This window comes from Ovis canadensis, chromosome 11 (assembly GCF_042477335.2).
Source record: "Ovis canadensis isolate MfBH-ARS-UI-01 breed Bighorn chromosome 11, ARS-UI_OviCan_v2, whole genome shotgun sequence".
Lineage (NCBI taxonomy): Eukaryota > Metazoa > Chordata > Mammalia > Artiodactyla > Bovidae > Ovis > Ovis canadensis.
The window spans coordinates 17,575,970-17,603,619 of record NC_091255.1 but is presented as its reverse complement, the minus strand read 5'-3'; the positions used below and the strand labels follow the sequence as shown (position 1 = coordinate 17,603,619).

Below are 27,650 nucleotides of genomic sequence, written 5' to 3'. Positions count from 1 at the left end.
CAGCCAAGGAGAAATGATATATTACCTACAAAGGAACACCAACTTGAATAGCTTCCCTCATAGCTCAGTTGGTAAATAATTTGCTTGCAATACAGGAGACCCTGGTTCCATTCCTGGGTTGGGAAGATCCCCTGGAGGGGATAGGCTACCTACTCCTGTTTTTTGGGGGCTTCCCTGGTGGCTCAGCTGGTAAAGAATCCTGCAATGTGGGAGACCTGGGTTCGATCCCTGGACTGGAAGATCCCCTGGAGAAGGGAAAGGCTACCCACTCCAGTATTCTGGCCCAGAGAATTCCATGGACTGTATAGTCCATGGGGTCACAAAAAGTAGGACACAACTGAGCGACCTTCCCTTTCAATTTGAATAGCAGTGAATTTCTCATTTGAAACCATGGAGGCAAGAGAGGAGTGGCATAACATTTTTCAAGTGCTGAAAGAAAAGAACTGTCAACCTTGAAGCTAGTATCTGGTAATACTATTCCTCTGGACTAAAAGGGAAATAAAGACATTCTCAGATGAAAGAAAGGAAGAGCATTTACTGCGAGCAGACCTATCCTCAGAGAATGGCTAAAAGAAACTCTTTAAATATCAAGAAATGATACCAGAAGGAGGCCAGGACCTTCAGAAAGGAAGGGACAATGTAATAGGTAACATTCCACCTCATAGCAAGATGCACAAGTACTTCTTAAGGATCCGTGGAACATTCGACGAGATAACTGTACCAGAGTTATAAAGCAAACCGTAACAAACTTGAAAGAATTGAGATCATATAGAGTATATTATCTGACAATGATGGACTCAAACTAGAAATCAGTAACAGAAAGGCAGCAGCAAAATCTCTGAACATTTGGAAATAAAATAATAGACTTCTAAATAACCTACAGGTCAAACAGAAAGGAAGTAACAGCAACAACAAAACATACATACTGAATTAAAATGAAAACACAGGGTATCAACATTTGTGGGATACAACTAACAGTGCCAAGAGGGAAATTTATATCACTTCTAACAGTGGAAACAGTGTCAGACTTTATTTTTCTGGGCTCCAAAATCACTGCAGATGGTGACTGCAGCCATGAAATTAAAAGACGCTTACTCCTTGGAAGGAAAGTTATGACCAACCCAGATAGCATATTCAAAAGCAGAGACATTACTTTGCCGAGTAAGGTCCATCTAGTCAAGGCTGTGGTTTTTCCTGTGGTCATGTATGGATGTGAGAGTTGGACTGTGAAGAAAGCTGAGTGCCGAAGAATTGATGCTTTTGAACAGTGATGTTGGAGAAGACTCTTGAGAGTCCCTTGGACTGCAAGGAGATCCAACCAGTCCATTCTAAAGGAGATCAGCCCTGGGATTTCTTTGGAAAGAATGATGCTGAAGCTGAAACTCCAGTACTTTGGCCACCTCATGCGAAGAGTTGACTCATTGGAAAAGACTCTGATGCTGGGAGGGATTGGGGGCAGGAGGAGAAGGGGATGACAGAGGATGAGATGGCTGGATGACATCACTGACTCGATGGACGTGAGTCTGAGTGAACTCCGGGAGTTGGTGATGGACAGGGAGGCCTGGCGTGCTGCGATTCATGGGGTCGCAAAGAGTCGGACACGACTGAGCGACTGAACTGAACTGAACTGAATACTTCTATTAGAAAAGACAAAAGCTCTCAAATCAATAATCTAAGTTCCCACCTCAATAAACTAGCAGTAAGAACAAAATAAACCTAAAGCAACCAGAATAGACTAAAGAAGAAAAGTCATATAAGTCTATGCAGAAAAACCACTTGACAAAATTCCACATCTTTTCATTTAAAAACTTTCAGTACACTAGGAGAAGAGCAGAACTTCCTCAGCTTCATATAGAGCACTTACAAAAAAATTCACAATTAACATACTTAATGGTAAGCCTTGAATGCTTTTCTTTTACCGCTGGGAAGATGAGCCTGTCTGCTGTCACCACTCTTATTCTGTATAGTAGTGGAGGTATACTTTTCTTGCCTGTAATAAGGCAAGATAAAGAAATGAAAAACACACAAATTAGAAAAGAAGGAATATAACTAATTATTTATAAATGACACAACTATGTGTAGAAAATCCCAAGGAATCTACAGATTCCTAGAACTGAGTTTAGCAAGGTCCTAGGATACAGAATCAACACATAAAAATCAATTATATTTTTACACACTGATAATGAATAAGTGGAAACTGAAATAAGAGATGTAATACCATTTACAATTCTTCCAAAGGAAGTTAGTATTCAGGTATGTAACAAGCTTGTACAGGAACTGTATGATTAAAATGATAAAATGCTGATGAAATAAATCAAAGAAAATCTAAATATTTGGAGAGACGTACTATGTTTATGGGCTTTCCTGATAGTAAAGAATCTGCCTGCAGTGCGGGAGACCTGGGTTCGATCCCTGGGTTGGGAAGATCCCCTGGAGGAGGGCATGCCAGCCCACTCCAGTATTCTTGCCTGGAGAATCCCCATGAACAGAAGAGCCTGGTGGGCTACAGTCCATGGGGTCACAGAGTCAGACATGACTGAGGGACTAACACACAGACATACACACTGTTTATATACTGGAAAACTCAACATAGTAAGGACGCCAATTGTCCCTTAATTGATCTAAGGTTTAATACAATTCTTATCAAAATCTCAGCAAGACTTCTTTCTAGACATAGATAAGCATGTTTTAAAATGTTATGGAAAGGTAAAGACCCTACGATGGCCCGAAGTAATTTAGAAAAAGACGAGTAAAGTGAGAAGAGTCGTTTTTCCTAATGTTAAGTCTTATCATATAACTGCAGTTATTGAACACTGGTACGGGTACAGGGATAGGCGTATAGATTAGTGGAGTAGAATGGGCAATCTAGAAATAGATTGATATAAATATGGCCAAATATTAATAATTTTTGACAAAAGAGCAAAAGCAATTCAAAAGGAGAAAGATAGCTTTTCTGTCAGGCGTGCTGGAGCCATCAGAAATCCACAGCCACCCTGCCCCTCAATGAACCCTGACCTAAACCTTATGCTTTATACAAAAGTTTACCTCAAACGGGTCATGAACTTAAATGTAAAAGATAAAACCATAAAACGTCTAGAAAAATAAAACCAGGAGATAGATCTTTGGGATCTAAGACTTAGGGAAAGAATTGAGACTTAACACCAAAAGTGTTAAGGATTTCACAGTATGTGAAAGGAAAAAACCCTGATAAATTGACCTCATTAAACTTAAAGCCCTTACTCTGAAAAGAACTCTATTAAGAGAATGAAAAGACAAAGTACAGACTGGGAGAAAATATATCGGACAAAAGACTCATGGCTAGAATGGTATGAGAACTGGCTTCCTTGATGGTTCAGATAGTAAAGAATCTTCATGCAATGCAAGAGACTCAGGTTTGATCCCTGGGTTAGGAAGATCCCCTGGAGAAGGGAATGGTAACCCACTCCAGTATTCTTGCCTGGGGAATTCCATGGACAGAGGAGCCTGGCAGGTTATAGTCCATGGGGTTGCAAAGAGTCAGACACGACTGAGTGACTAACACACACTGAAAACTCAACATCAAAAAACAAACTCGAATTTGAAAATGGGAAAAACAGGGACTTCCCTGGTGGTCTGGTGGTTAAGAATCCACCTTCCAATGCTTCCAGTGCCGGCGCCTCGGGGTCCACTCCTGGCCTGTGCACTAAGCTCCCACTGGGGACAACTACCCCGGTGCACCGAACTGCTGAGCTCATAGGCCACAGTGAAAGAGCTCACGCGCCGCAACTAAGACCCAAGCAGCCAAAAAAACAAACAAATTAAAAGCAAAGAAAGAAAGAAAGAAAACGGGCAAAATACACGAACCAAAGTTTTCCTGAAGAGGATATCCAGATGGCAAAAATATATATATATAAAAGCATGTGAAAAGACGTTCAGTGTGATCAGCCATCAGGTAAATGCAAAGTAAAACCACATGCAATATCATTACATACCTATCAGGAAGGGTGAGTGAAGTGAAAGTCGTTCAGTCATGTTCGACTCTTTCTGATCCCATGGACTATACAGCCCATGGAATTCTCCAGGCCGGAATACTGGAGTGGGTAGCCTTTCCCTTCTCCAGGGGATCTTTCCAACCCAGGGATCGAACCCAGGTCTCCTGAACTGCAGGCAGATTCTTTACCAGCTGAGCTACAGCTGGTAAAAAAGTAGCAGAAGGGAATCCTGTGGTGATGGAAGAGCTAAGTGCCTTTATTGTGGTGGTGGTTACATGAAACTACACATTTTTCATGATTCAATTGCATGAAGCTACACACACACACACACACACATATACACACCACACACAAATTGACTGCATTTATTATTGGTGAAATCCGATTTAACTTTATGGTTCATATCAATGTTAACTTCAGGCTTTTGCAATTGTACCATAGCTTTGCAAAATGTTAGCACTGGGGGATACTAGGGGCATGCACATTTTGGGGGCTACAACTCCCTAAGCATCTACAAGTATTTTTAAATAAAATGTTTTTTAAAACTATGTGTATGGTTCATGTCAACATATCCACCTTTCTAAGTGTATTCTAGTCAGTCAGTTGATCCACAATAGCATTTGACTCGTGCCTGTGACCTTTGGCTTAGGTGTGGGATTAAAAAGATAATCCGATCCAAACAATCAAAATAATGGCGATGTAATCATCCCAGGAGTGATGGAACCAGTGGTCCCAGTGATGGCACCTGAGGGGGCACACTGAGTGACCAGCATATGAATGACCTGCTGACACCCCGAATCCCGGGATTCATTTCGGGGCAGAGAAGCTGAAGAAACAGAAGGGAGGGTTTATAAGAGTGAGACAGTGGGAAGGAAGCAGGAGAGGAGAGGATGGAGGTCTGGCAGCAGACAGAAGGCAGAGTCGGGTGAGTGAGCCAGGCTGCTATACAGGCAGTGCTCCCGGGCTTCTCACCTGCATGAAGGCTCCCAGGATTTTCCGGGCTTCCTGGTAGAGCTTCTCTCCATCCCAGTGAGGGTTGAGTCGCTTTAGTTCTCTGGCCAGCCGGTTGTGCTCCCGGAGAAGGAGGGTGTGGACAGTGGCCAGCAGGATCTGCTCTGAGGCTCGGGAATCTCCTGAAAGCCCAGAAGGCAGGAAGGTGGGTTCACCCCGAGCAGCCCCTGAACCCAGTAATCTACACAAAGAAATACATGATGGTGCCCCAGTGGGAAGCTCTCTTAAGTCCCTCCTCCTAGTTAATTTAAGCTGGAAAGAGACCTGAGTTGCGATTCACAGATTTGAATCCCAGCTCTGCACACACACCTTTTAGTTCTGTGACTTTGGACAAGTTACCTAATGTTTCTAAGCCTCAGTCTTCATATCTGTGAAAATGGGGATGATAAGGTTGGCCCCCCACTAGATTGTGGTAAAGACTACAGATGACATTAAGAAGTAAAATTTTGCTAATTAAATCCAAATTGCCTTCTAAGACAGGGCCTACAAATGAGCGAGGGGCTTTTTATTGTTCAGAGCAACTCTGACGGTTTTAGGAATGCAAGTTTGAGGGTAGGAACCTGGGAAGGGTTAAATTATTCCATGTAATAAGGAGAAGAATCTAGAGATGGGGGCTGTCGGGAGGAGAGGGTCATGTAGATGGTGAAAGACCAGGTGCTTTACAGGGGGGCTTCTCTTTGTGTCCTCTAATCTTCAGGAAAGTCTGTGAAATTCACAAACGCTTGGTCTTAGTGGATATTTTTATAGAAAACAGGAAGGGGTTGGTTTTGTGTCTAGACTGATGTGAGATGTGTGTGGACACAGAATCCAAGGGATCTAGCAAGAGACCTGGGCCTTCTGCCATGTCTGAGTGGGCTTCATCCTAGAAGACTGCATTTTTGGAAGAGATAAGACCTCTGGAAGCCAGAGGCAGAGAGGATCAGGAGGGCATGAGTCCCTAGAATGAGAACTGGAGGGCTTCAGTTGCACAGGCTGCATGGAGTAGGGGCTCTGTGCCAAGATTATAAAAAGCCTTAAAAACATACATTCCTTTTGATTTATATAGAACTTCCTCCTCTAGGAAGTTATCTTAGTAAACGTATTGAAAATCAGCACAAGGATTCATCAACAAGGATGCTCACGACCTTAAAAACAGCAACAAAATCACAGAAAAGCTAAAAATGACTTAAACGTCTCCAAATAGGGTTGGTAAAATAAAATTATGATTAAATATGTGCCGTGGAATGCCAGGTAACCATTAAAGATCATGACGTAGAAGAAAAAATATTTAAAGACGTGATAGGTGAAGAGAAAACATTGGATTGCAGAGCCGCACTCTAGTGTGACCCCAATTGTGTAAAACAATGTAGAACAAGATCTATGATAGGAAAAGAGCTGGAAAGACAGGCCTTAAAATGTCAACGATGACTGTGAGTAGTGGGATTCTGTGGATTTTATTTTTCTTTGTGCTTTTCTGGATTTCCATAATTCTCTCTTTTTTACATACACTGAACACATGTTCCTAGATCCTGTATTCGTCTGGGCCCTTCTGCCAGTCCTGGACCAGTGCCTGCAGCAGTGGTGGCTTTCAGTGTGTATTTTTCCAGAAGACGATGAGAAGAAGCAAGGGTCACTTCCAGTGCTTGGGAGCCACCCATCACCCTCGAGAAGCTTTTCCGGCCTCCCTCTGCTCTCAGTCCCCAGGATAATCCCTTTGTTCTTGGGCCCCTCTATTCCCAGCCTAGACTCACCCGCCTGGAAGCAGGGCACGCAGGCAGTGGTGTTGATGAACTCACAGGGGCTTGGCTTCATGTTGTTAAAGGGCGGGTAGGCCAGCCCGTGGTCCCAGGCTTCTTGGTTGACAGCCATGAGGCCCAGCGGGCTGCTGAGGTTCCAGAGAAGGCTGGCCAGACTGGGCTCAGAGCCGTACACTAAGCTGGCGTCCAGGAAGGAGGTCACAGAATTGATCTGATCTCGGGCCAACGACTGGTAAGGTGGAGTGGGGCAGACAAACCCGGCTCGGAAGAAAGGCATGCATTTCCCTTGAGTCTTCAACTTGGGATCGTTTTTCGGGAACTGCAGAGAGATGCGGGTGGGTGACTGCAGAGGTGGTACAGCCGGCAGCCTCTCCCCAGGGTAGGTCTGGATGCAGCTGGCAAAGATGCTGATGGTGCCCTCCTGGGACCCTGGTGCCAGACACTGGCTCCAGAGGCCTCGTGCTGACGCTACATCCTGGGCCCCCAGGACCCTGAAGTTCACTACCTCCTGCTGTGTAAAAGGGCCAAGAGGAAAAGCTCCAAATTTTTGGTTGTGAGGGAGTCCTGAGATCCGGGCACAGAGAAGCAGGACATGAGGCAGGAAAGAGTTTGTTAATAATTGCTACTAACAGCAGCTACCATTTATTTATTTTGGACCTACCATGTGGTTGGTATCGTGCATACTTTATCTCACTTTGGTCCTCATAAAACCCTGTAAGGTAGGTAATTCTGTCCCACTTTATATGCGAGAAAACTGAGGCTCCAAAAGGTTAAGTAAGTTGCCCAAGAACTTACAAACTGAAAGGGAAAGATGTGGGACTCAGATCTAGGTTGACCTTACTCCACAGCTTATGTCCTTCACGTGCTGGGCTGTGCTAAGTCGCTTCAGTTGTGTCTGACTCTTTTCGACCCTATGGACAGTAGCCTTCAGGCTTCTCTGTTCATGGGATTCTCCAGATAAGAAAACTGGAGTGGGCTGCCATGCCCTTCTTCAGGGGATCTTCCCAATCCAGGGACCGATCCCATGTCTCTTATGTCTCCTGCACTGGCAGGTGGGTTCTTTACCACTAGTGCCACCTGGGAAGCCCATGTTCTTTCTACCACAACATATATTCTTGATATGCCTGAGTGAATAATCATGCTCTCACTGTAAAACCCACGAATAAGAAGGTGCACCACTGCAAATTCCTTTCCCTTGCTGCTGGAAATTCCCATAAGTCCCTGCTGCTCATTCTGACTCATCCATCACGTTTCAGCTCTTTCTGAGAGTAGCCTTCCTGGACGCCATGATGACTCACGGTGGCATTCCACAAATTTACTGGGTATACAGTGACTCTCCTGGGGATCTGAATAAAATGTAGATTCTGCTTATCTTTGGGGTATGGTTTGAGATTTTACATTTCTAATAAGACCCCCGGTGCCATCAGTGTTGCTGGGCCAGGGATGAAGAAAACTCTCTCCAGAGCTTCCCAGTTTTGCCACTAGTGATTACTTGTCTATTTCCCACACAGGTCCTCTGCCCTCGAGGGAAGGGATGCTGTCTCGTTCACCTTTAAATCTCAGGTGCTTAGCGTGTTGCCTGATGATGGCAGATGATGGATGTCTATTTACTAAAAAAGTGGGCAAATGAATGAATAGAATGTGAGAGGCTTGGGAAGCTGTCAGATCAGCATTCAAGGTCTCCAGGAGGTCCTGGCTGATGGGCTGGGAACATCTGCTACACCAGGGATGCAAGCAGTTTGCCAGGGGCCCCCCGCTGCAGGGGCCTACCATGATGGGGAAGCAGTTGTCTCCCTGGATACAGTACTCCTCACACTGGACTTTGGAGTGCTCGCTGCTCCCCAGTTCCGTTTCCGGGGCGAAGTCCAGGTCGTGGTCCACAATTTGACCCCACTGCATGAAGAGCAGGGACCTGTTTTGGTCTAGAACACCCTCTTCGTCCAGGTAGCCTACAATTTTGTTGGATACCTCACGGGCCTACAAGATGGAGACAGAAGGAGAGGGAAGAAAAGGTGCTTTGAAGATTCAGATTGAACGCAGTATACTGAGTACCCATGACGTAACAGGTACACTTCCTCTTCAGGACAAGCTCTGAAGTGGGTGGCATTACTCCCATTCTGAGTCCAAGAAGGGTGAGAGCAACTCACCCACGTCCTGCAGCTACAAAGGGCCAAGTCTGTATGACGATGGTTTCAAGGCCAATGCCCTTTCCACTCAAAGAGGGAAAAAAAAGACAGGCTGTCCCTTAAGTAAATGCCACGGAGGAGGTGCCAGGTGTCTGGAAACAGGAACAGAGGGGCTCTGGGGAGGGCCTGCCAACTCAGATGAGGCCAATAGATGGGACCTCCAGGCAAACAACAGCTGATGCACTCCAGGGGCTGCGGTTGGACAAGCGCCAGCAGGATGGCGCAGGGAGGCCATCTGCCCGGGAGACCCCGGGGTACTTGGCTTGATGGCGACTGGGCCGTGCCCACCACGTGGCTGGGCTCGGGACGCGGGATCTGCAGCCCTCTAGTGGCGTTTTCCGGAACAGCGCGAGGGAGCGAGTTCCCATCGCCGTGTCTCCCCGGGTGTGGTTCTGCCGCGCGTCTGTCTCTCCTCGCGCCTGTGTCTGCGTCCTCTCCTCGGGTACTTAGCGGGGCGCCTCCCTTCCCCTCTGACTGCATGTCCCCGCGCCAGCTCGGGGCTCGCCCCCTCCCCGCGGCCGCGCTCACCAGCGGGACGCGGAAGCCGTTGCGCGTCTTCCTCTGCGTCCAGCCGAAGGGCACGGCGAGCCCGTCCTCGTACTCGGCCGGCAGCCAGCGCGCCAGCGCCCTGTTGGCGGCGCCCAGCGCGGGGCTCCTCCTGAAACGGCAAGGCGGGCCCTCAGCCTCGGCCGGCTGGCTCCCGGGTCTGCTTCTCCGCACACCCCACGGGGATCCCCCCGGGAAGGACGGGAGCCTCAGCCCCAGGGAGACTGGATGCGGAGGAGGTGCCTCTCAAGGGAGAGGTGGTCTGGACCACTCCCATCCCCGAGGGCTCCAGGCTCCTCCGCCCTCGGGAAAAGCGCTCCTTCCAGCCGGATATACGGTGGTCTCTTTAGACAAGTTGGGAAAGTGAGGCGGGTTCCAACAGAACGGATTCCAGCGGGACGCTGGCCCGGGAGGGTGAGGCCGTGGGAGTCCTGCCCGTAGTGCCCAAGGGGCCAAGGCCCTGGCTGGGCTGGGCGGGGCAGGTGGGCCACCCTGCCCACTACACACCCCCACTGCCGCTCACCTGTTATTACAGTCTCCCGTGATGGTGCGGTAAGGGCTGTTTTCATCACATTTCACCAGAGGAACCGGGGCACCGCAGCCCACCTCCCAGGAGAGTGCAGTCAAGTCCAGGCTAGGGTCTGAAAGAGAAGAGACGCCACAGGGCAAGGTGGTGTCAGGAAACCCTCTATTCTTTCTGTGCCTGGGTTCTTCCTCCATTCCGAGGCCCGGAGGGGAGGTTCATCTTTTGAACCTGATTTTTGGAAGAATACATTTTACATTCTAAGCAAGCGTTTCTCAGGGGGTTTCATCTTTAATCCTGACAACTCGTTACGGTAAAACTTTTAATTCTCATTTTACAGAGAAGAAACGGAGACCATAGGGTTCCCAAGACTTGCCCAAGGCGGCACAGATTAGTAATCTCTCCAGAACTGTTAGTAATTCTTGGTCTATCAGATCATTTGAATCAACGGGGTTTTCTTTTAGAATAAAAGTACCCCCTGAGAGGTTAGGTGCATGTTAGTGTAAGTTAGTTTGATAAGATTGCTTTTCTTCTAAAGCTCCACTGATGGGTATGTCCCTGGTGGTCCAGTGGTTTCGACTCCACACTTCCACCATAGGGGGTGAGAGTTCAACCGCTGTTTGGGGAACTAAGATCTCAGATGCCACATGGCATTGCGGGGGTGGGGGGGGGGAAGTAAAAAAGTTCCACTGACCTCTGAAGTACTAGGCACACAGGAATCTAAATGGGAAAGATATTGGGAAGGGATAGGCCATTTTTAAGTGAGGAACGCTGTGGTCTTGAGGGGGTAACACTGGGGAGTTTTAGGCATCAGAGGCCTTCATGAGGCCTCAGAAGACAGAGCCGGCCAAGTCCTAGAGCAGTCTATTCCATCCTGGTACCTGCAGGGAAAAGGAGTCAGGGGGATCCAGCCCTGGGGGGCTTCTTCAGGGGGCTCATCTGCAGAAATGGGAAGGGGCCAAGGTTCAAGCCCCAGCACCTTTTGAGTCTCATCGAGTTCAAAGCGCTCCCTTCTCCTCCCTACCTTGTCCTGGTTTCCTTCCTTCCTTTGGGAACTTTGGAATTTGCCCATGTCCTAGGCCAGGTATCTTCCCTCACTTGAAGTTTCCCCAGCAAGAACCTGCAGTCTCTTCCTTCCGTCAAGATCAATCCCCTTCCTCCATGACGGTCCATGAATTGTGACATTTGGCCAGGGGTGGGGTGGAGGGGTTGAGGAACTCATGATCAATTGGCAAGCCCATTGTTTCAGCTCCACAGGACCCAGAACAAGAGGGATAGTTCCTCACCCCTGACATAATCCCAGTAAATCTCCCCTGACACAGGTGGCTTAAATGTCCTTTTCACAGGCGGAAGTGGTGCACTGTGGTTTGAGACAGGGAGCCCATGTTTACTGACTTTAGTCCTGCCTCTGGACAGAGGCCTTACAGCTGGTATTATGCCAAAGGGCACGAATGTCGCCTCATTTGGAGCTGGCAGTGTGATCTTTCTGGGCCCGAGTTCCTTTCTCTGCCGAAAGAGCACTGACCTGGCTGTCCTCCCAAGCCCCTCCTTGCTCTGAGGGAGAGAAGATGGCTCTCAACAGGAACTGCAGTCTTGATGGCTTCTGCTCTTTCCCGCAGGGAGAAAGAAGAGTCCTTCCTGCCCTTGGGGGGCTGGTGGGATTTCCGTACCTGTGACGTTGGTCAGGGTTGTGTCCCGCCTCAGCCTCTTTAAGGACTCCTCCCACACCTGCCCGTTGCGAATGGCCGTGCGGGTGCGGCCCTTGGCGTGCTTGAAGTACTCTGAGAGCTGCCGGGTGGTGGGTACCTCAGAGCTCAAGGCCGTCTTCAGCCTACAGTGGAGAGCAGTGGGGGAGACATAGGGGTGTGGGCAGCAAGCAGGAGCCCCCCACGTCTGTGCTCTCGGTATCTTTACTCAGCTCTCCTCGGATGCCTCTGGAAAACCGCCTCTGGGAGGAGGAAGCTGCAGTGTCTTTAAGCTTGGTTAAGTCAGGTTCTAAGGGAAGGCAGGCAGATGGACCTGAGAACTTCCTGAATTAGAATCAGAGAGTTGCCGCTGTATTGGCGGCTTCGGGCTCAGTTGGGGGAAACCAAATACGCCTAAGTCCCCGGATGTACGATTCAGCCCCTGACTGTGGAAACCCTCCCCTCAGCAAGCCTTGGGGGCAACCAACTGATGCCAATACTGGCGTGAACCAGATGCTGGAGACATCTGATAAAGATTTTAAAATGATTTAAAATCCGCTGTCATTAAAATGGTTCAATAATCAATTTTAAGTTTTTCTTAAATGGAAAAAAAAAAAAACAAACAAAAAAACCCAGACCATTTCATAAAAGTAGAATTTACTATGTATGGCTGAGTCCCTTCGCGGTTCATCTGAAACGAGCACGACATGGTTAATTAGCTATATACCCCAGTACAAAAGAAAAAGTTTAAAGTTTGAAAAAAAGAGTAGAATTTATTAAAAGAAAACAACAAGTAGAAATTATAGACCTGAAAATACCCTAACAAATAAAAAGCTTGTTGGCTAGACCCAGCAGTCAGGTGGACATAAGAAAACAGAATTGAAGACGGGTCAATAGAATGTAGTCAGTCTGGAAAAACAGAGAAAATAGACTTCTACTACTAAGCAGGTGAAGACCTTCTTGAGAACCCTCTCCCCACTCCTGTGTGAGATGAGGGGTCCTGTGAGATGATCTTTACGGCTCGAAGACTCTGAAATTTTGAAAGTGGCTCAAACTCTCAGGAAGACAACCTTGCTTTTGGGATACACTTCACAGGCTGTGACTCCTGGCCTGTCCCTGTGGATCAAGTCGTTAACTCTACTTCTAGCACACGGGGGCCTGGTGTCTCAGCCGGAGGGGTGACTTGGACAGGCCGACCTGGGCTCCAGGGGAGCAGGCAGGGCTGTGGAGGAACTCTTTTTCCATCTCCAGGCCTCTGCCCTCGTCCTAGTCGTCACCCTCCCCCATCTGGATGCTTGCAGCAGACCACTGCCTCCCCTCCTGTCGTCCTCCCATCCATTCTCCACCTGGCTGCAGGAGGGAGCTTTTTCAAATGAAAAGCAGACCAGGCTACTCTGATTTAAGCACTTTCTTGGCTCACCCTGCGGCATACCTGAATCCATGGTCTTATAGCGTACATGCTCATGGCATTATGCGAGCTTTGCCTCTGTCTAGCTCCCAAACATTTTCATCACCTGCAAAGGAGACCCCACACCCATGAACTGTCATGCCTGATCCCTCCACTTCTCCCCCAGCCCCTATAAGCCACTGCTCTGCCTCTGACCCTCTGCCTCTCAGGCTCCACCTGTGTGTCCTCTTTTCCTACCGCCACCACCAGCATGGCCTTCTTTCCGTGTCCTCAGCACCCAAAGCTCTTTCCTGCACTGCCCCCAGGCCCTGTAATGCTAGCCCCTGGTTTGCTACATGGCCTGTTCCTTCTCATCCTCCATCAGGCTTCCCTGCTCCCTGCAACTAGAGTAGCAGCCACTGCTCTGTTTATTTCCTTCATTGTCCTCATCACAGTTTGTGGGGTGCTGGATTGTTTGTTTGCTTGTGAACAAAATGTTTAATTATGTCTCCATGAGGTCCCCAAATCCAGGAACTAAGCAGTGGGGATGAGTTCCAAGGCAGGGCTGCTCATCCTGGCCAGCATGACTCAAAAAGGAGGTGCTGAACACGGATTTTGTGGCTTTTAGTGTACCCCCACCTTGGGCTATAAAAGGGTTGACGTTAGGGAGAGACAAGGTTCATTGGGAGACAGTGGCTGAAATACCGGACATTTCCCTCCCACCACTGTGGGGCTTCCTCTTTGCTCTCAGTCCCGTGATAAGGTCCTTACAAGGAGGACAGGTGCTCACTTTGGCAGCACATATCCTAAAATTGGGACTATACAGAAAGGATTAGCATGGCCCCTGCACAAGGATGACAAGGAAATTTGTGAAAGATTCCATATTTTTGCCTAGAGACAGATTTTTACCCTTGTCATACAGAGTGAGGTAAATCAGAAAGAGGGAAAACAAATATTGTATAATATCACTTACATGTGGAATCTAGAAAAACAGCACAGATGAGCTTATTGGCAAAGCAGAAACAGAGTCAAGATGTAGAGAACAAACTTATGGATACCAAGGGGGAGGAGGTTACAAATTGGAAGACTGGGACTGATATATATACACCTTATGTAAATAGGTAACTAATGAGAACGAAGGGTATAGCACAGGGAACTCTACTCAATGACCTGTGGCGACCTAATTGGGAAGGAAATCCAGAAAGGAGTGGATATATGACACATATAGCTGATTCACTGTGCTATACAGCAGAAACTAACACAACATTGTAAAGCAACTATACGCCAATAAAAATTAATTTTAAAAAAAGTGAAAAAGAAGAGGGTGCTGAGGTGTGTCCTGGAGTTGTGGCTGGTGGCTGACACCTGCCCAAAGAGCCGAAAGAAAACAAGAAAAGAGGAGGTGGCTGGCACTGTGCACCTAACAGCAGAGTAAGCCAGACAGGCCGGCGCTGGGCCCTGAATCCACACAGTCTCCAGTGGCAGGGCAAAGCTTTCTGCCCTCTGCGCGTACCTGTGGGTGCGTGCTCAGTTATATCTGACTCTCTGTGACCCATGGACTGTAGCCCACCAGGCTCTGTTTGTTTGTTTGTTTGTTTGTTTTTGGTCCATGGGATTCTCCAGACAAGAATACTGGAGTGGGTTGCCATTCCCTTCTTCAGGGGATCTTCCTGACCCACGGATGGAACCAGCGTCTCCTGCATTGGCAGGTAGATTCCTTACCATTGAGCCACCTGGGAAGCCCCTCTCTGTACAGTGGTCCCAAATCAAATCCCGGAGACAGTTTTGGGTAAAGTAGAAAAGGATAATTTTATTGCTTTGCCAGGCAAAGGGAGACACACCAGGGTCCTGCATTGAAAAACTGTTTGGTCTTCTGGAGCCTCTTTAAAGGGGACCTGGGTCAAGGTGATACGCGAGGGACTAGGGAGGGAGCCACAAGCTCCCGGGCTGCGGCTTGGAGCTATGAGCTACTGGTCAGATACTTCTCTGGGTCAGAGGCTTGGCAGCAGAGTGTATGAGAGCCGAAAGTGCCCAAGGAGGGAAGGACTTCTGATCTCCCCACCCCGCTTCCAGGCACTACATTATCCAAGTGATTTAGGCTTTGTCATCCTATATCTCTCCTTCCTCCCCTCAGCTTAACCCCCAAGTCAGAAACCTGGGCTGGGGGATGGCAAGAAGCCCAGGAAAGAGGGACGACAGATCGTGGACCCTTCCTTCTCTCTGACGTCTACAACAGCTCTGAGCAGAGGAAAGTGAGAGGCTCGGGGCTTCATCTTCTTCTGCTGATATTCGAGTTCTTGAAAGGATGCTGTTCTTGGGACTAGAAGAGATCAGAGCACATCTTGTCCTCTAAAAGTCAGCCAAGAAGTTGGGGGACCTCTTGAGAGTTTATGCAAGAGCCAAGGGGGAGTGAAACCCCAAGTTCAGTAAAGAGACAGCAAGAGGAATGAGCAAGGTGGTTTTCAGCTCCGTGAAGTGATCACCTGGTTTGTCTGCCTCTCTGGCTCCAGCGTGTGCTTCCTGAGGGCAGGGACACAGTCTGCACTGCTTATTCTGGGAAGCCCAGTCCCTGCACGGGGTTGGGAGGTAGCTGACTCTGCCGGTGTCCTGTATGTTCCCCGAGTGCCTTTGGGCCCCTCCGCTGGCTGCTGCGGGTGCAGCTGCTGCTGATGGCTCCTGCCTCTAACTTTCTTGGGCAATGGCTTCTGAGTCAGGGGAGCTGCCGATCTGGAATGCCTGGGAGTCACACAGTGTGCGACATCCTCTGGCCGCCCCCACCCCAGCCCCAGTACCAAGCTTGCAGCACATCTGGCTGAGCCAAGGACACCTTTGGCAGGTGAATGCTCTGCTCCCTTGCTCGAGGTAGGACAGGCTCTGAGATACAGCCCACACTCTGGATCTCCCTGCAGGGTCAGCTGGGGCTGGACCTTAAACCGCATCCCTGCTTATTGGCCTTCTTTTTACCCATCTGGCCTCCCCCCTTCACTCCACTAGAGCTTCCTGAGAGTGCTTCCCAGTAAGTCGCCTGTATGTGGATGCAGATCTCAGTTTCTGTTCCTAAGGACTTGATCTAAGTCATGCTGAACGAACGAAAAACTACTGACCGGTTTTCTGAGACCCTGGAAGTCATGACCCAAGGAATCACTCAACTACAGGAAAGAAAGTGCTCATGGGATCAGATGAGACATCCCCTTCAAGGAAACTTCGAGGCTGAGGACTTTAGGAGCTGCGGGCTCTTGCTCCTGCTTGGCCCCTGCTCGCAGGTGAGGGGTGGGAGGGCAGGCTGTATAATTGCTTTGGCTTACTGGCCTGTCAGGGCTGGTCTAGATGCACTTGTCCTGAACAGGAAGCCCAGGAAGGAACACGCGTGGTGTGTATGTCTCACCCACCTGGTCCGGGAATCCAGGAAGGCCTTGTTGACCTGGGTCTTGACCTTACTCACAGCATCAGAGATGGTGGTGGTGCTGGCGGCCTGTGCTTGGAGCAGGGAAACAAGGAGCAAGGTATCAGACGCCACTCTTTGGAGAAGCCCTTTGCTCTGTCCCCCTCTTTCTCTGCTGTTATCCCCACTCCTCAAATCTGAGCAGGAAGAGATCAAGATTAGGAAACCTCCCCCAGATGGAAAAGCCAAGAAGGAGAAGAATACTCTCTGATCCTCCTCAATAGGGTATTAATATCACTCTTTACGAGTCCACTAGAATACAGTCATCCCTCAGTATCCACAGGGGATTTGTTCCAGGAATCCCCAGAATGCTCACGTCCTTTATATAAAATGTATTTGTAAATCTATCATATCATCCTATATATTTTAAATCATAAGTTATCATTTCTAGATAACTTATAATACTTAATGCAATGTAAATGTCATGTAAATAGCTGCCAGAGTGCATTTTTTTTTTGAAGGGGTGTTTTCTGGAATCTTTTTAAAAAAATTAATTTATTTGGCTGTGCCGGTTGCAACATGTAGTCTCTTTAGTTGCGGCATGTGAACGTCTAGCTGTGGCATGTGGGATCTAGTTCCTTGAGCAGTGATCAAACCCAGATCCCCAGCACTGGGAGCATGGAATCTTAGCCACTGGATCACCAGGGAAGTCCTTGGAATCTTAAAAATAAAATACTTTCAATCTACTGATGATTGAATCTGCTGACGCAGAATCTGCAGATATAGAGGGCTGCCTGGATCCAGTGATGGGATTAAGGTGTGTGACCACTCAGATTGGATCTGGATACTGGACTGTGGGATTTGTTTGGTTCTTGGTGAGGTGGACCCATAAGCAAGTCCCTCAAAGGGCTTAGCTGATCATCAGGATCCCGAGGTAGGGAAGGAGATGGCTTAGAGTAGAGGTGGGTTTCCTTGTTTTCGTTCATATTAGGGTCTGGAGTGGTGGGGGAATCAGGATGAAGTCTTTGAACAAGGGGAGTGTAGTGGCTTAAATAGTGTCCCTCTAAAGTACATGTCCAACTAAAACCTTAGAATGTGACTTTAAGAAGAAGTAATAAGGGCCCGGGATTAGAGGGTGCTCTATGTCTGCTGACTAGTGGCTTTATCACAAGGGGCAAGGACACACAAGAGGACCCCCCAGAGAAGCAGGCTGGAGTTGAAGTGATGCGGCTGTAAGTCAAGGATGGCTGGGAGCCACCAGAGGCTGGAAGAGGCAAGGAAGGATTCTCCCCTTGAGCCTTTAGAGCAGCATGGGCCACTAACACCTTGATTTTGGACTTCTAGCCTCCTGAACTGGAGGAGACGAAATTCTCTTGTCTTAAACCACCCAGATTGTGGTCCTCTGTAACCACAGCCCCAGGAAACCAATGCAGGGTGGCACTTACCAATTGTGTCAGATGCTGCAACCTCGAATAAGGCCACAGAAGCCAAAAAGACTTGAAGATGGAGACAGACCAACATCGCTGAAACAAGACCCCGGATGAGGGTGTGAGCCTTGCAGAATCCCTGTGGGTAGGACTGACTCAGAGAAAGAGGATGAGAAAGCGGGGAAAACCCAGAGAACACCAGACACCCTAACATGAGAGCAAAGGAGGGGAAACCGCAGTAACTAACTAAGCATCTACCATGTGTGCAGACCATGCTGGTGGTGCTTTAGTCACTAGTCATGTCCAACTCCTGTGACCCCACGGACTGTAGCCCACCTGGCTCCCCTGTTGATGGGGTTTCCCAGGCAAGAATACTGGAGTGAGTTGCCATTTCCTTCTCCAGGGGATCCTCCCAACCCAGAGATCAAACCCTCATCTCTTTCATCTTCTTCATTGGGAGGCAGTTTCTTTACACTCGTGCCACCTGGGAAGCCGATATGTGCAGACCCAATGCTTGGGCTTCCCTGGTGGCTCAGACGGTAAAGAGCCTGCCTGCTATACGGGAGACCTGGATTCAATCCCTTGGTTGGGAAGATCCCCTGGAGAAGGGCATGGTAACCCACTCCAGTATTCTTGCCTGGAGAATCCCATGGACGGAGAAGCCTGGCGGGCTATAGTCCGTGGGGTTGCAAAGAGTCGGACTCAACTGAGTGACTAAGCACAGCCCAGCACGTGCTTAGGTACTGGGAGATAAAAGGGGCCATGGTAGAAGGAAAAAGACTCAGGCTTTGGGGTCAGAAGGGCCTGAGCCGTAGTTATGCATTGCCCTACTAACTCTGTGATATTGGGCAGATTACTTAACACCTCTGGGCCCCTGGCCCGATTGAGTGAGAGGGTTGGACCAGGTGATCCAGGACATCTGATTCTGACCCAAGATCCTGACCTTGTCTTGTGACCAGTGACAAATGCTGTTACCAAACCTGAAACACATCTTTGGGGTCCCCTTCCTCTGTCCCCTCAGGATGTATTGCTCCCTGGAAGCCATCCTGCTCTGGCCCAGCCCCAGGGGAGTGAGCCTCAGAGGCAGTTCCTTCCCTCAGGACCTGGCAGGGCTTCACCCTCCCTCAAGAACTGACCTGATGGAACAAGAAAATGAAAGTTGAGGCAGAGCTCACAGCTGTGTCCCAGGTTGCCTGGAGAGATTCCTGCTCTTAGGTCAACGCCTTCATCAGGAACTTTAACTCGTGATTTAAACTAAGTCATCAGAGTAAAATCGGGCAGCTTTGTTTGCTGATGAGGGGCTTTGGGGCTCAGAGTGTTCATTAGGTTTGGTGGAACAGACCCCAAAAGCATCTTTTGGGGAGATTCTAGCTCCAGCCTGGGAGGCACCCACGTGTCCAGATGGAACGATCACGTGTCTAGACTGTTCATAAGAGCGCACAAGTTCCCCCTGTAGTCTGCATTCAATAGATGCAATAGATAGACTCCAGAAACGACCTCAGATTGGCTGCTCCGTGTCTACTCAAGGCTCCCCCCGAGAAACTGTGGCTCTGGGGCTTCGCCTGAGAGACCACCTAGGCGGTCTTCCAGACACTCTCCAGATAATCTCCAGAAAAGGTGAACCGTGTCTCTAAGGTAGTTTCAGCCTCCATTACACTCTGTCACTTTTCCTCTGGCCTTGGATGATCCCCTGAATGATTTTTATCTTGTTGGATGTGCTTTTTGTAAGCTAACTGTAGGAAAAGAAAGGGCAAAGTATGACTAAATACCTCTCTGGCCAGGATTCTCCCTGGCACAGTTTTCTTCCCAAGAGAAAAACAGTTTGACTCCTCAGTGAGCTCCTGTCCTTACACCTCTGCGGGCTTGAGAAGAAACACAGTCCTCCTCTTTGTGATTCAGGGACACCACTGAGCCAGCAGAAATCTGCCTTTTCAGGCAAACACAGGTGATGATTTGGAATTAAAGCGTCATTGATTTTAAATTGTGGTGAAAACACATAGCATAAAATGTACCACCTTAATCATTTTAACCAGACAGTACAGTAGTCATAAGTGTATTCACATTGTTGTACAACAGATCTTTAGAACTATTTCATCTTGCAAAACTGAATCTCTGTACCCACTAAACACCAACTCCCCTATCCCCCTTTCTCCCAGGCCCTGGCAGCCACCATATCATTGATTTTTAAAGAGAGCTGAGGCACATACAAGTATCCATTATATTATTCTTTCAATGACTAACGTATTTCATGATATCAAAAACAAAAAGTGAAAGGTTAGTTTATGGAAAAGGGCATCAGCTGAGATAGGCTGAGGAAGAACTATATCGTAGGCCAAGAAATAAAAGTTGAGAAAGCTGAACAGGGAAAAGTCCTCGGAGACTCATTTCTCCTCTCCTTTCCTCGAAACCCCCTTTACATTCCCCTCACTGAAAAGTGATGGGAGGGAACCTCAAAGCCAAAGCTAAATTATTTTTCATCTCTGGATCATCTTTCCTGGTGGGTGTGAAGGAAGCACGAGGGAGAGAACACCAGGCCGAGCAAACACAAGGTCATGCCATTGGGAAACAGGTGTGCAGAAAGATCCCAGAGGAACACTGTCTGCAGCCAGAGCCAAGAGGCTTCTGGGACGTCTGGATATTTACCCATGTTCTTATCATCATGCTTAAGGAAGAAATCATTTTCCAGGCCCTTTGGGTTGCATCACAGCTTAAAGTTTTTCCTGATAGATGAAACATTATCTGGAGACAAAACCACAACCTCTGCCTCTCAAATGCCAGGCTCTTCCACAGTCCTCTGCCTCTTACTCACAGTCTTTCCTATGCAAAGTCTTCTTGGCCAAATAAACTATTCATCCTTCGAAACCCAGGCCCAAAGCCATGTTCTCTGTGAAGAGTACCAGATTTGTCCAGGGAGAGTGAGGTCATTCTTTTCTCTGTCTTCCCAGAGTACTTTATTCACATTTGCTGTCCCTGTTTTCATGCGTTTCCCCTACCAGACCTTGAGCTCCTCAAGAACTGTCTGCTGTTTTTTCAGTGCCCAAGCCTAATGTTGGCACACAATAGGTGTTGCGCACACACTGAATGAATGAAATTCCCAGGGCAGAGGAGTTCAGCATATGGATGAGACAGAGAGAGAGGGTGGTGGTGGTCCCTTAACAGGCTTCTCCCCACCTTAATGTGGCTACTAATCACTGGGGGACCTGGTTAAATGCAGATTCTAACTCAGAAGGGGCCTGAGAGCCTGCACTTCCAACAAGCACGGAGGTGATGTCAATGCTGCTGGTGTACAGACCACACTGAGCACCATGACCTCCCAGAGCTGGGCTCTCAGACTTTGCTGGGAAGTCACCAAAAGGGCTGCAGGAAGCCCTGAGAAAGCAATGGCGAGTGCTCTGTTGAAGGTGGTGGGATGAGCCAGAAGGGAAACCAACAGACTCTCCATCACCCCCAGGAACACTATTTGATCTTTTGAGCAGCTCCAGTATCAAGAGGAAAATGGAAAAGAGAGAGCTCTATCAAGCTCCCTACAGCAGGAAAAAATCCCCCTGAGCCATAGGGTTATGTGCCTGCCTGCTTAGTCACTCTTTTGTGTCTGACTCTTTGCAACCCCATGGACTGTGGCCCGCCAGGCTCCTCTGTCCTTGGAATTTCCCAGGCAAGAAAACTGGAGTGGGTGGCCATTTCCTTCTCCAGGGGAGCTTCCTGACCCAGGGATGGAACCTGCATCTCCTGCATTGGCAGGTGGATTCTACACCACTGAGCCACCTGGGAAGTCCAGGGTTACCCAATTCCATAAAAACAACATGATTCAATCACTCTGTATTCTCCTCAGATGAAACACATTTAAATACTGCTGCAATTTATAAATCTGATTAAGAACCAAGGGTCCACAAGACATTGGAGACACCTAGAACTAGACATTCAGGGTTAACTAGATGTTCAGGTCTTCTGTAGATAGCATGAGATAATACTGATAGAAACAAGATGAAGGCATGATATGCCTGGCTATGATAGACAACACTTTAAACACCACAAAATTTTCACTATAAATCATATTGGTTTGCATCAGTCTCAAGAACACCATATGGAGCATCATTCTGTATTATTTCCCCCCAACTTTCTGAGTGTCTGGGACACATGGTCTCTCTTAGGCTTTATTTCCCAAACAGGATGGATGAGAGTAATATGGTACCTTCAGGCCCTAAGAGTTTACAATTCTATGACTCTTTTTTTAGACTCAGAAAGGCCTCTTTTCCCCACAATGAATTCAATAATATTCTCCCTTACACTGAACAGGGATGACCTTCCAGGGTGGCAGCTGAATCTGGCACTAGAAAGTGCTGGATGATGACAAGTCTAGATCCAGTACTGTAAGCCCCCTGTATATGAATGAGTTCCATTCTGAGAGCATATTTGTAAGTCCAATTTGTTCATAAGTCCCACAAAGTTAGCCTAGGTACCCAACTAACACAATCAGCTACAGAATACTGTACTATAATAGGTTTATAAGACTGTTCACCAAATAACACATAAAAAGCACATACAAGAGAACGTCTGAAATCTTACAGTACAGTACCTTGAAAAGTACAGTGGGGCAGTACAACAGCTGGCATACAGTGACTGGCACCTAGTGAACAGGCAAGAAGAGTTACTCACTGGAGCAGGGAGAGGAGGTGGGAGATGGTAGAGCTGGAGGACTGTCAGCATAGAGGAGATAGAGGCAAGGTGCAGTTTCGCTAACACCTGATGTTGAGAGCACGCACCTTCCCATCTTTGAAAGTTCAGAACTTGAAGGTTCCTATGTAGGAGACTTACTATACCAAGCTTTCTGAGAAGGCTTTAGGAAATTTCATCATCAACTTTGCAGACACCAGGAAAAATTTAAGTCGATGAGTCTTACCTATTGAGTGCCTTGGCCTCCTGTGGCAGCCAGGGGGAGTTTCTCTGCTTGGAGGAGCTGGCCTTATATACCGTCTATCAAGAGTGAATTTCAGAGAAAAGCCCAGAAGGAAAGATTTTGAATGGCTGATGGGGGTTGCAGGAGACTCAGGTTCAGCAGGAAACACCCTGTGACTCTGGGCACACGCAGGAGGAAACTGCTGCAGGGATTGGCTGGTATACTGTCACTGACCCTGGATAAGACAAATCCTAGTCTTCTCATTTTCCAGTTTGACTACGTGGTCCTGCTGCAGTCATGAAAGGCAAAACTCCAGTCTCTGAGCAGGCTTGTCACTCTAGCTCTTAAAATTAGGAACAAATAAATGGCTTCTTCCCCATTCCTTTAGGAGAAGGCAATGGCAACCCACTCCAGTACTCTTGCCTGGAAAATCCCAGGGACAGGGGAGCCTGGTGGGCTGCCGTCTATGGGGTCACACAGAGTCGGACATGACTGAAGCAACTTAGCCATTCCTTTATCCACTTCCTTTTGATTTCTCTTTTACTTTTCATCCTGTCATTGTGGAAGCCAAGAGATTCATCTCTGAGGTGTACAATAGTTTTCAAATGTTCCCTTTTTGGATGATCAAAATTTCAAAATACAGTCCCATTTTGGCCACCAGAGATGTGATAAGAGCCCTGGACTTGTCAGGGGTAGATTAAATTCCTGTCTCTGTCACTGTGTGGCTCTGGACTAGTCACTTCACCTTCTGTTTCCTTGTATACTCTAGTTGCAAAACCAGTGGTTGGCTTAGATGATTCCTAGGATTCTATGACTTCATAGGCTGAGCCATTAAAAAACACCAATAGTCAAGACCTTATTGATTGAAAGCCCGATTATAATGTTATACACCATCAAGTTCATTAGATCATTATAGGAAGGAAACAGGAAGGTTCAAAGAATACAAAACTTCATGAAGATGGATTTTACAGACAGATTAAAATATAAACTTCTTTATAAAATTATACTTTGCACTGGAAATACTCTGGGGGACTGTCAGGAATTCATCACCCCCAAACCAGTCCCCTGAATTTACCTTCCAAAAAGTGATATTCCTTTTCTCTGGCTGATGCAAGGTAGTTAGAAGCTGCTTCTCTTGTGATGAATATAGGCAAATGAGCTGGGCATCTCAAAAGAAGGCAGCTGTCCAGGAAAGGCGAGTGAGGGACTGCAGGCTCTTCTTGTTTTCTTTGAAAGACATTTCTGCTTCTCAGCCAAGTTTTTCTTTGTCTGACCATTCCCTGAACTTTGGTGCATGATTCTCAAGGCTCTCAACTCTGGGTTTCATGCTTTATGAGTTAACGAAGCTGTATCTTTAGGTGAATCTTGACATAGTTGGTTCTGAACAATTACAAGATGGAAATTCCTTCTGGAAGACTGTGTAGGATAACACTGTCTTCCTATGTGCATATAGTGAGCTACTGGAGTCAGGGTTATAGGTCTGACTGTCCCTGGCTCTTGGTCAAGTTATGATGCGATATATCTCAGGTTTGAATTTTTTTGGAATGGGCAGCTGGGGCACTGTCAGCTCCAGATTGGGCTGGTCCTCCTTTTGCTCTGGGTGTGAAGCAGACCCGGAGGCATCACAGTGGACATGTAACTGTCCTAAGGCTAATTAGTGTTTTCAGAGCTTTGCTGACATGTATTCATGGACTTATCTCAGTCTAGTTATACCTGTTTAGCACAGTTAGATGCCTCCCCATTAGGGAACTTGCCTGAGAAATAGAGACTGGAAGACAAGTAGTCCAGTCTAAAAAGGCCAACAGTTTCTTATACGTCAGCACAGAGAGTTCAAGACATTTTAGTAATAGCAGCATCAGGAAACACCTGATGCCGAACGCTCAGCTTCTCTGTACAGCTGTGGCAAATCAAATTTCAGAGATGGAGTTTGAGGTGATGTGTAAAAGGATAGCTTTACTGTTTTGTCAAGCAAAGGGGGCCACAGTGGGCTAATGCTCTCAAAACCATGTGTCCCCAATTGGGGAAGATAGTGAGAAGTTTTATAGCAATTGCTCAAAGAGGGTGTGATCAGCTCATGGACATTCTTCTGATGGGTTGGTAGTGAGGTAAGCAGCAGTCCACATTGTCATTCTTTAGGTTCAACTGATCTGGGGTCTACATGCCTAAGGGCAGCTTACTATTTTAAACCATTACCCACAGAGGGTTTCAGTATTGCAAAATAGGTCAAAGATATTGTGCGCATCCAGTGATGGGGAACCAGGACTTTGCCCCAAGGCTGCTCTTGACTGTTTATTTCTCTCATCCCCTTTCACGGTGCTAAGAATGCTTATTCCCAGGTCTGGCAAAGATTTCACTGACAGGCCACTCAGTATGCTGCTAATATTAGACTAGGTCTCATTAACACTGTCAAAAGGCTCCAGACCACCTGTCTCACTAGCCTCTTGTGGTCCAGGAAAATATTCCCTCTTGTTCCTTCTTCCTATGTCCAGAGTTACACTATTACAGCCATTGATCTCATATGGAACTATATGTCATCATTCTATCAAAAGCTCAGTCACACGTGTGGTTATGCAATAAGCAATAATTTTGTAAAACAGGCAAAACAGAGACTGAGCCAGGCCTGTCTTTGTGTGTTTGAGAGTCTCCTGTGGAGGCACAGGTCAGAGGCAGCCTGTTGCAGGGACTGGGGCTCTGGCACAGCAGTCCTGGGAGACACAGTGAGTGGCATGAGTCCTCTACAGTGACCCAGTTGGTCCCTGGCCGTATGACTGAATCTGTTGAGCTGATGTGATTTGCTATTATTGCTTGATTACATAAAGGCTTTGGTAAGAATCCTAAAGGTTAGTACTGTCAGGATATAACTTGGTATGATTATTTTGTCCCCAACAAATGGGAGCTATTTTTATTAACTGTCCCTTTTCTGGAGTTATCCACATATCCTGGTGCCAAATTTGGTATATCTGTTGGGCAGTATATTGTGTAGTTTTAATTTCTCTGCTAGTATTAGTTGTTTCTTTTATATAATAGCTATAGGTATCTCTTTCTGTTTGATCATAATCAAAATGTAAATTGTGTCCCAGTCCACTCATATCATTACACCAAGTCAATAAAGCCATGTTAAGGACATTTAAATCTTTGGCTTGATCTTCTTGAGTAGAATGACATACCTTTGAAAATCGGGTCTATCTAAGGGTGACAGTACCCAAAGCAGTCTGTGAATGGAGGATAATGGTAGGGCTCCACAGACCCAACAGTCTGACCAGTTTTGGAACATTGCACAATAATGTGCCCATGAAATGAGAACATTAGCCTGTGTCCAATCTAAAGGCACTTGAGAGGTCATTATTACATTGAGAAGAACTAAATAGAGCAGTGTGCGTCTGAGCATGTTGCTTTAAAAGAGTTATCTGGGCCCTTTGGACACCATCTTGGTTCCACCATAACTACCTAGCTTCAATATTTGTGCCACCACTTGGCACCACTGACATGATGCTCAAAGTAGAAGCCTTGACTAATTTTACAAGACAAGCTTTAAATGATAGTACAGTGGTGATTGCCGCCTTAAATTCAGAACAAGCTTTACTGCGCAAAGCTGTACTCCAAAATAGAATGGCATTAGATATATTAATGGCTGCACAGGGAGGAACCTGTGCCATAATTCATACAGAATGCTGTGTACACATACATGATTCTTACAGAATGTGTCTGATTCTCTTCAAGATATGAAAAGTCAAGTCCAGAAGATGGCTGATACTGCTCCTCCTTTTGGGACTGGCTTATGGAGCTGGATATCAGCCTCCATCTTGTGGAAACCCCTGGTCCTCACTGGAAGCCTTATTTTGCTCTTATTGCCTTTTGGCCCTTATATTCTAAATCGTCTCTCTTGCTTTGTAATGTCCTGCATAGAAGCTATCAAACTTCAAATGGTTATGGAAATGGAGCCTAAGATGATATATCGAGATCCACTGGATCGCCGCACTGGTGGAAAACCTAACTGCCATCCCCTTGTCCCTACATAGCTCGAAGAAGCCAGATCAGTCATCACCCCTTGCCCCATAATGGCAGTTAGAGTCTCCATCTCTAGAAGAGTGGGTTGAGACAGAAGTTGCTAGGCAGTCAGTGTAGAACTCTGAGACCTCTGTCTTGTTTTCAGTAAACGTTTCAGTTCATTAGCCTGGTTCAGTTCAGTTCAGTTCAGTTCAGTCGCTCAGTCATGTCCGACTCTTTGCGACCCCATGAATCGCAGCACGCCAGGCCTGCCTGTCCATCACCAACTCCCGGAGTTCACTCAGACTCACGTTCATCGAGCCCGTGATGCCATCCAGCCATCTCATCCTCTGTCGTCCCCTTCTCCTCCTGCCCCAATCCCTCCCAGCATCAGAGTTTTTTCCAATGAGTCAACTCTTCACATGAGGTGGCCAAAGTACTGGAGTTTCAGCTTCAGCATCATTCCCTCCAAAGAAATCCCAGGGTTGATCTCCTTCAGAATGGACTGGTTGGATCTCCTTGCAGTCCAAGGGACTCTCAAGAGTCTTCTCCAACACCACAGTTCAAAAGCATCAATTCTTCGGTGCTCAGCCTTCTTCACATTCCAGCTCTCACATCCATACATGACTACTGGAAAAACCATAGCCTTGACTAGACGGACCTTTGTTGGCAAAGTAATGTCTGTGCTTTTGAATATGCTATCTAGGTTAGTCATAACTTTCCTTCCAAGGAGTAAGCTTCTTTTATATGGCTGCAGTCACCATCTGCAGTGATTTTGGAGCCCCCAAAAATAACGTCTGACACTGTTTCCACATTTCCCCATCTATTTCCCATGAAGTGATGGGACCAGATGCCATGATTTTGTTTTCTGAATGTTGAGCTTTAAGCCAAATTTTTCACTCTCTACTTTCA

The 27,650-nt window shown here is 47.3% G+C and overlaps 1 protein-coding gene and 1 non-coding gene across 3 annotated transcripts in view; one reads left to right on the top strand and one right to left on the bottom strand.

Moving 5' to 3' along the window:
• Positions 1-22,820, bottom strand: part of LPO (lactoperoxidase) — a 30,039-nt gene extending 7,219 nt beyond the window's left edge. The window contains exons 1-9 of one of the 2 annotated variants that reach the window (XM_069602594.1): positions 22,755-22,820; positions 17,873-17,950; positions 16,435-16,522; positions 11,644-11,804; positions 9,974-10,091; positions 9,433-9,562; positions 8,489-8,695; positions 6,713-7,037; positions 4,944-5,104 (exon numbers count right to left, since the gene is read on the bottom strand). In XM_069602594.1, the coding sequence (XP_069458695.1) occupies positions 4,944-5,104; positions 6,713-7,037; positions 8,489-8,695; positions 9,433-9,562; positions 9,974-10,091; positions 11,644-11,804; positions 16,435-16,522; positions 17,873-17,948 (1,266 nt within the window). In that variant the 5' untranslated portion in view covers positions 17,949-17,950; positions 22,755-22,820. Of the gene's footprint in view, positions 1-4,943; positions 5,105-6,712; positions 7,038-8,488; positions 8,696-9,432; positions 9,563-9,973; positions 10,092-11,643; positions 11,805-16,434; positions 16,523-17,872; positions 18,104-22,754 lie in introns of those variants that run through there. The other variant, XM_069602593.1, reaches the window with a different exon arrangement.
• LOC138415508 (U6 spliceosomal RNA) lies at positions 13,828-13,934 on the top strand. The gene has a single exon (XR_011247266.1). It is a non-coding gene; the product is annotated as a U6 spliceosomal RNA (small nuclear RNA).
• Positions 22,821-27,650: the final 4,830 nt, after the last annotated feature.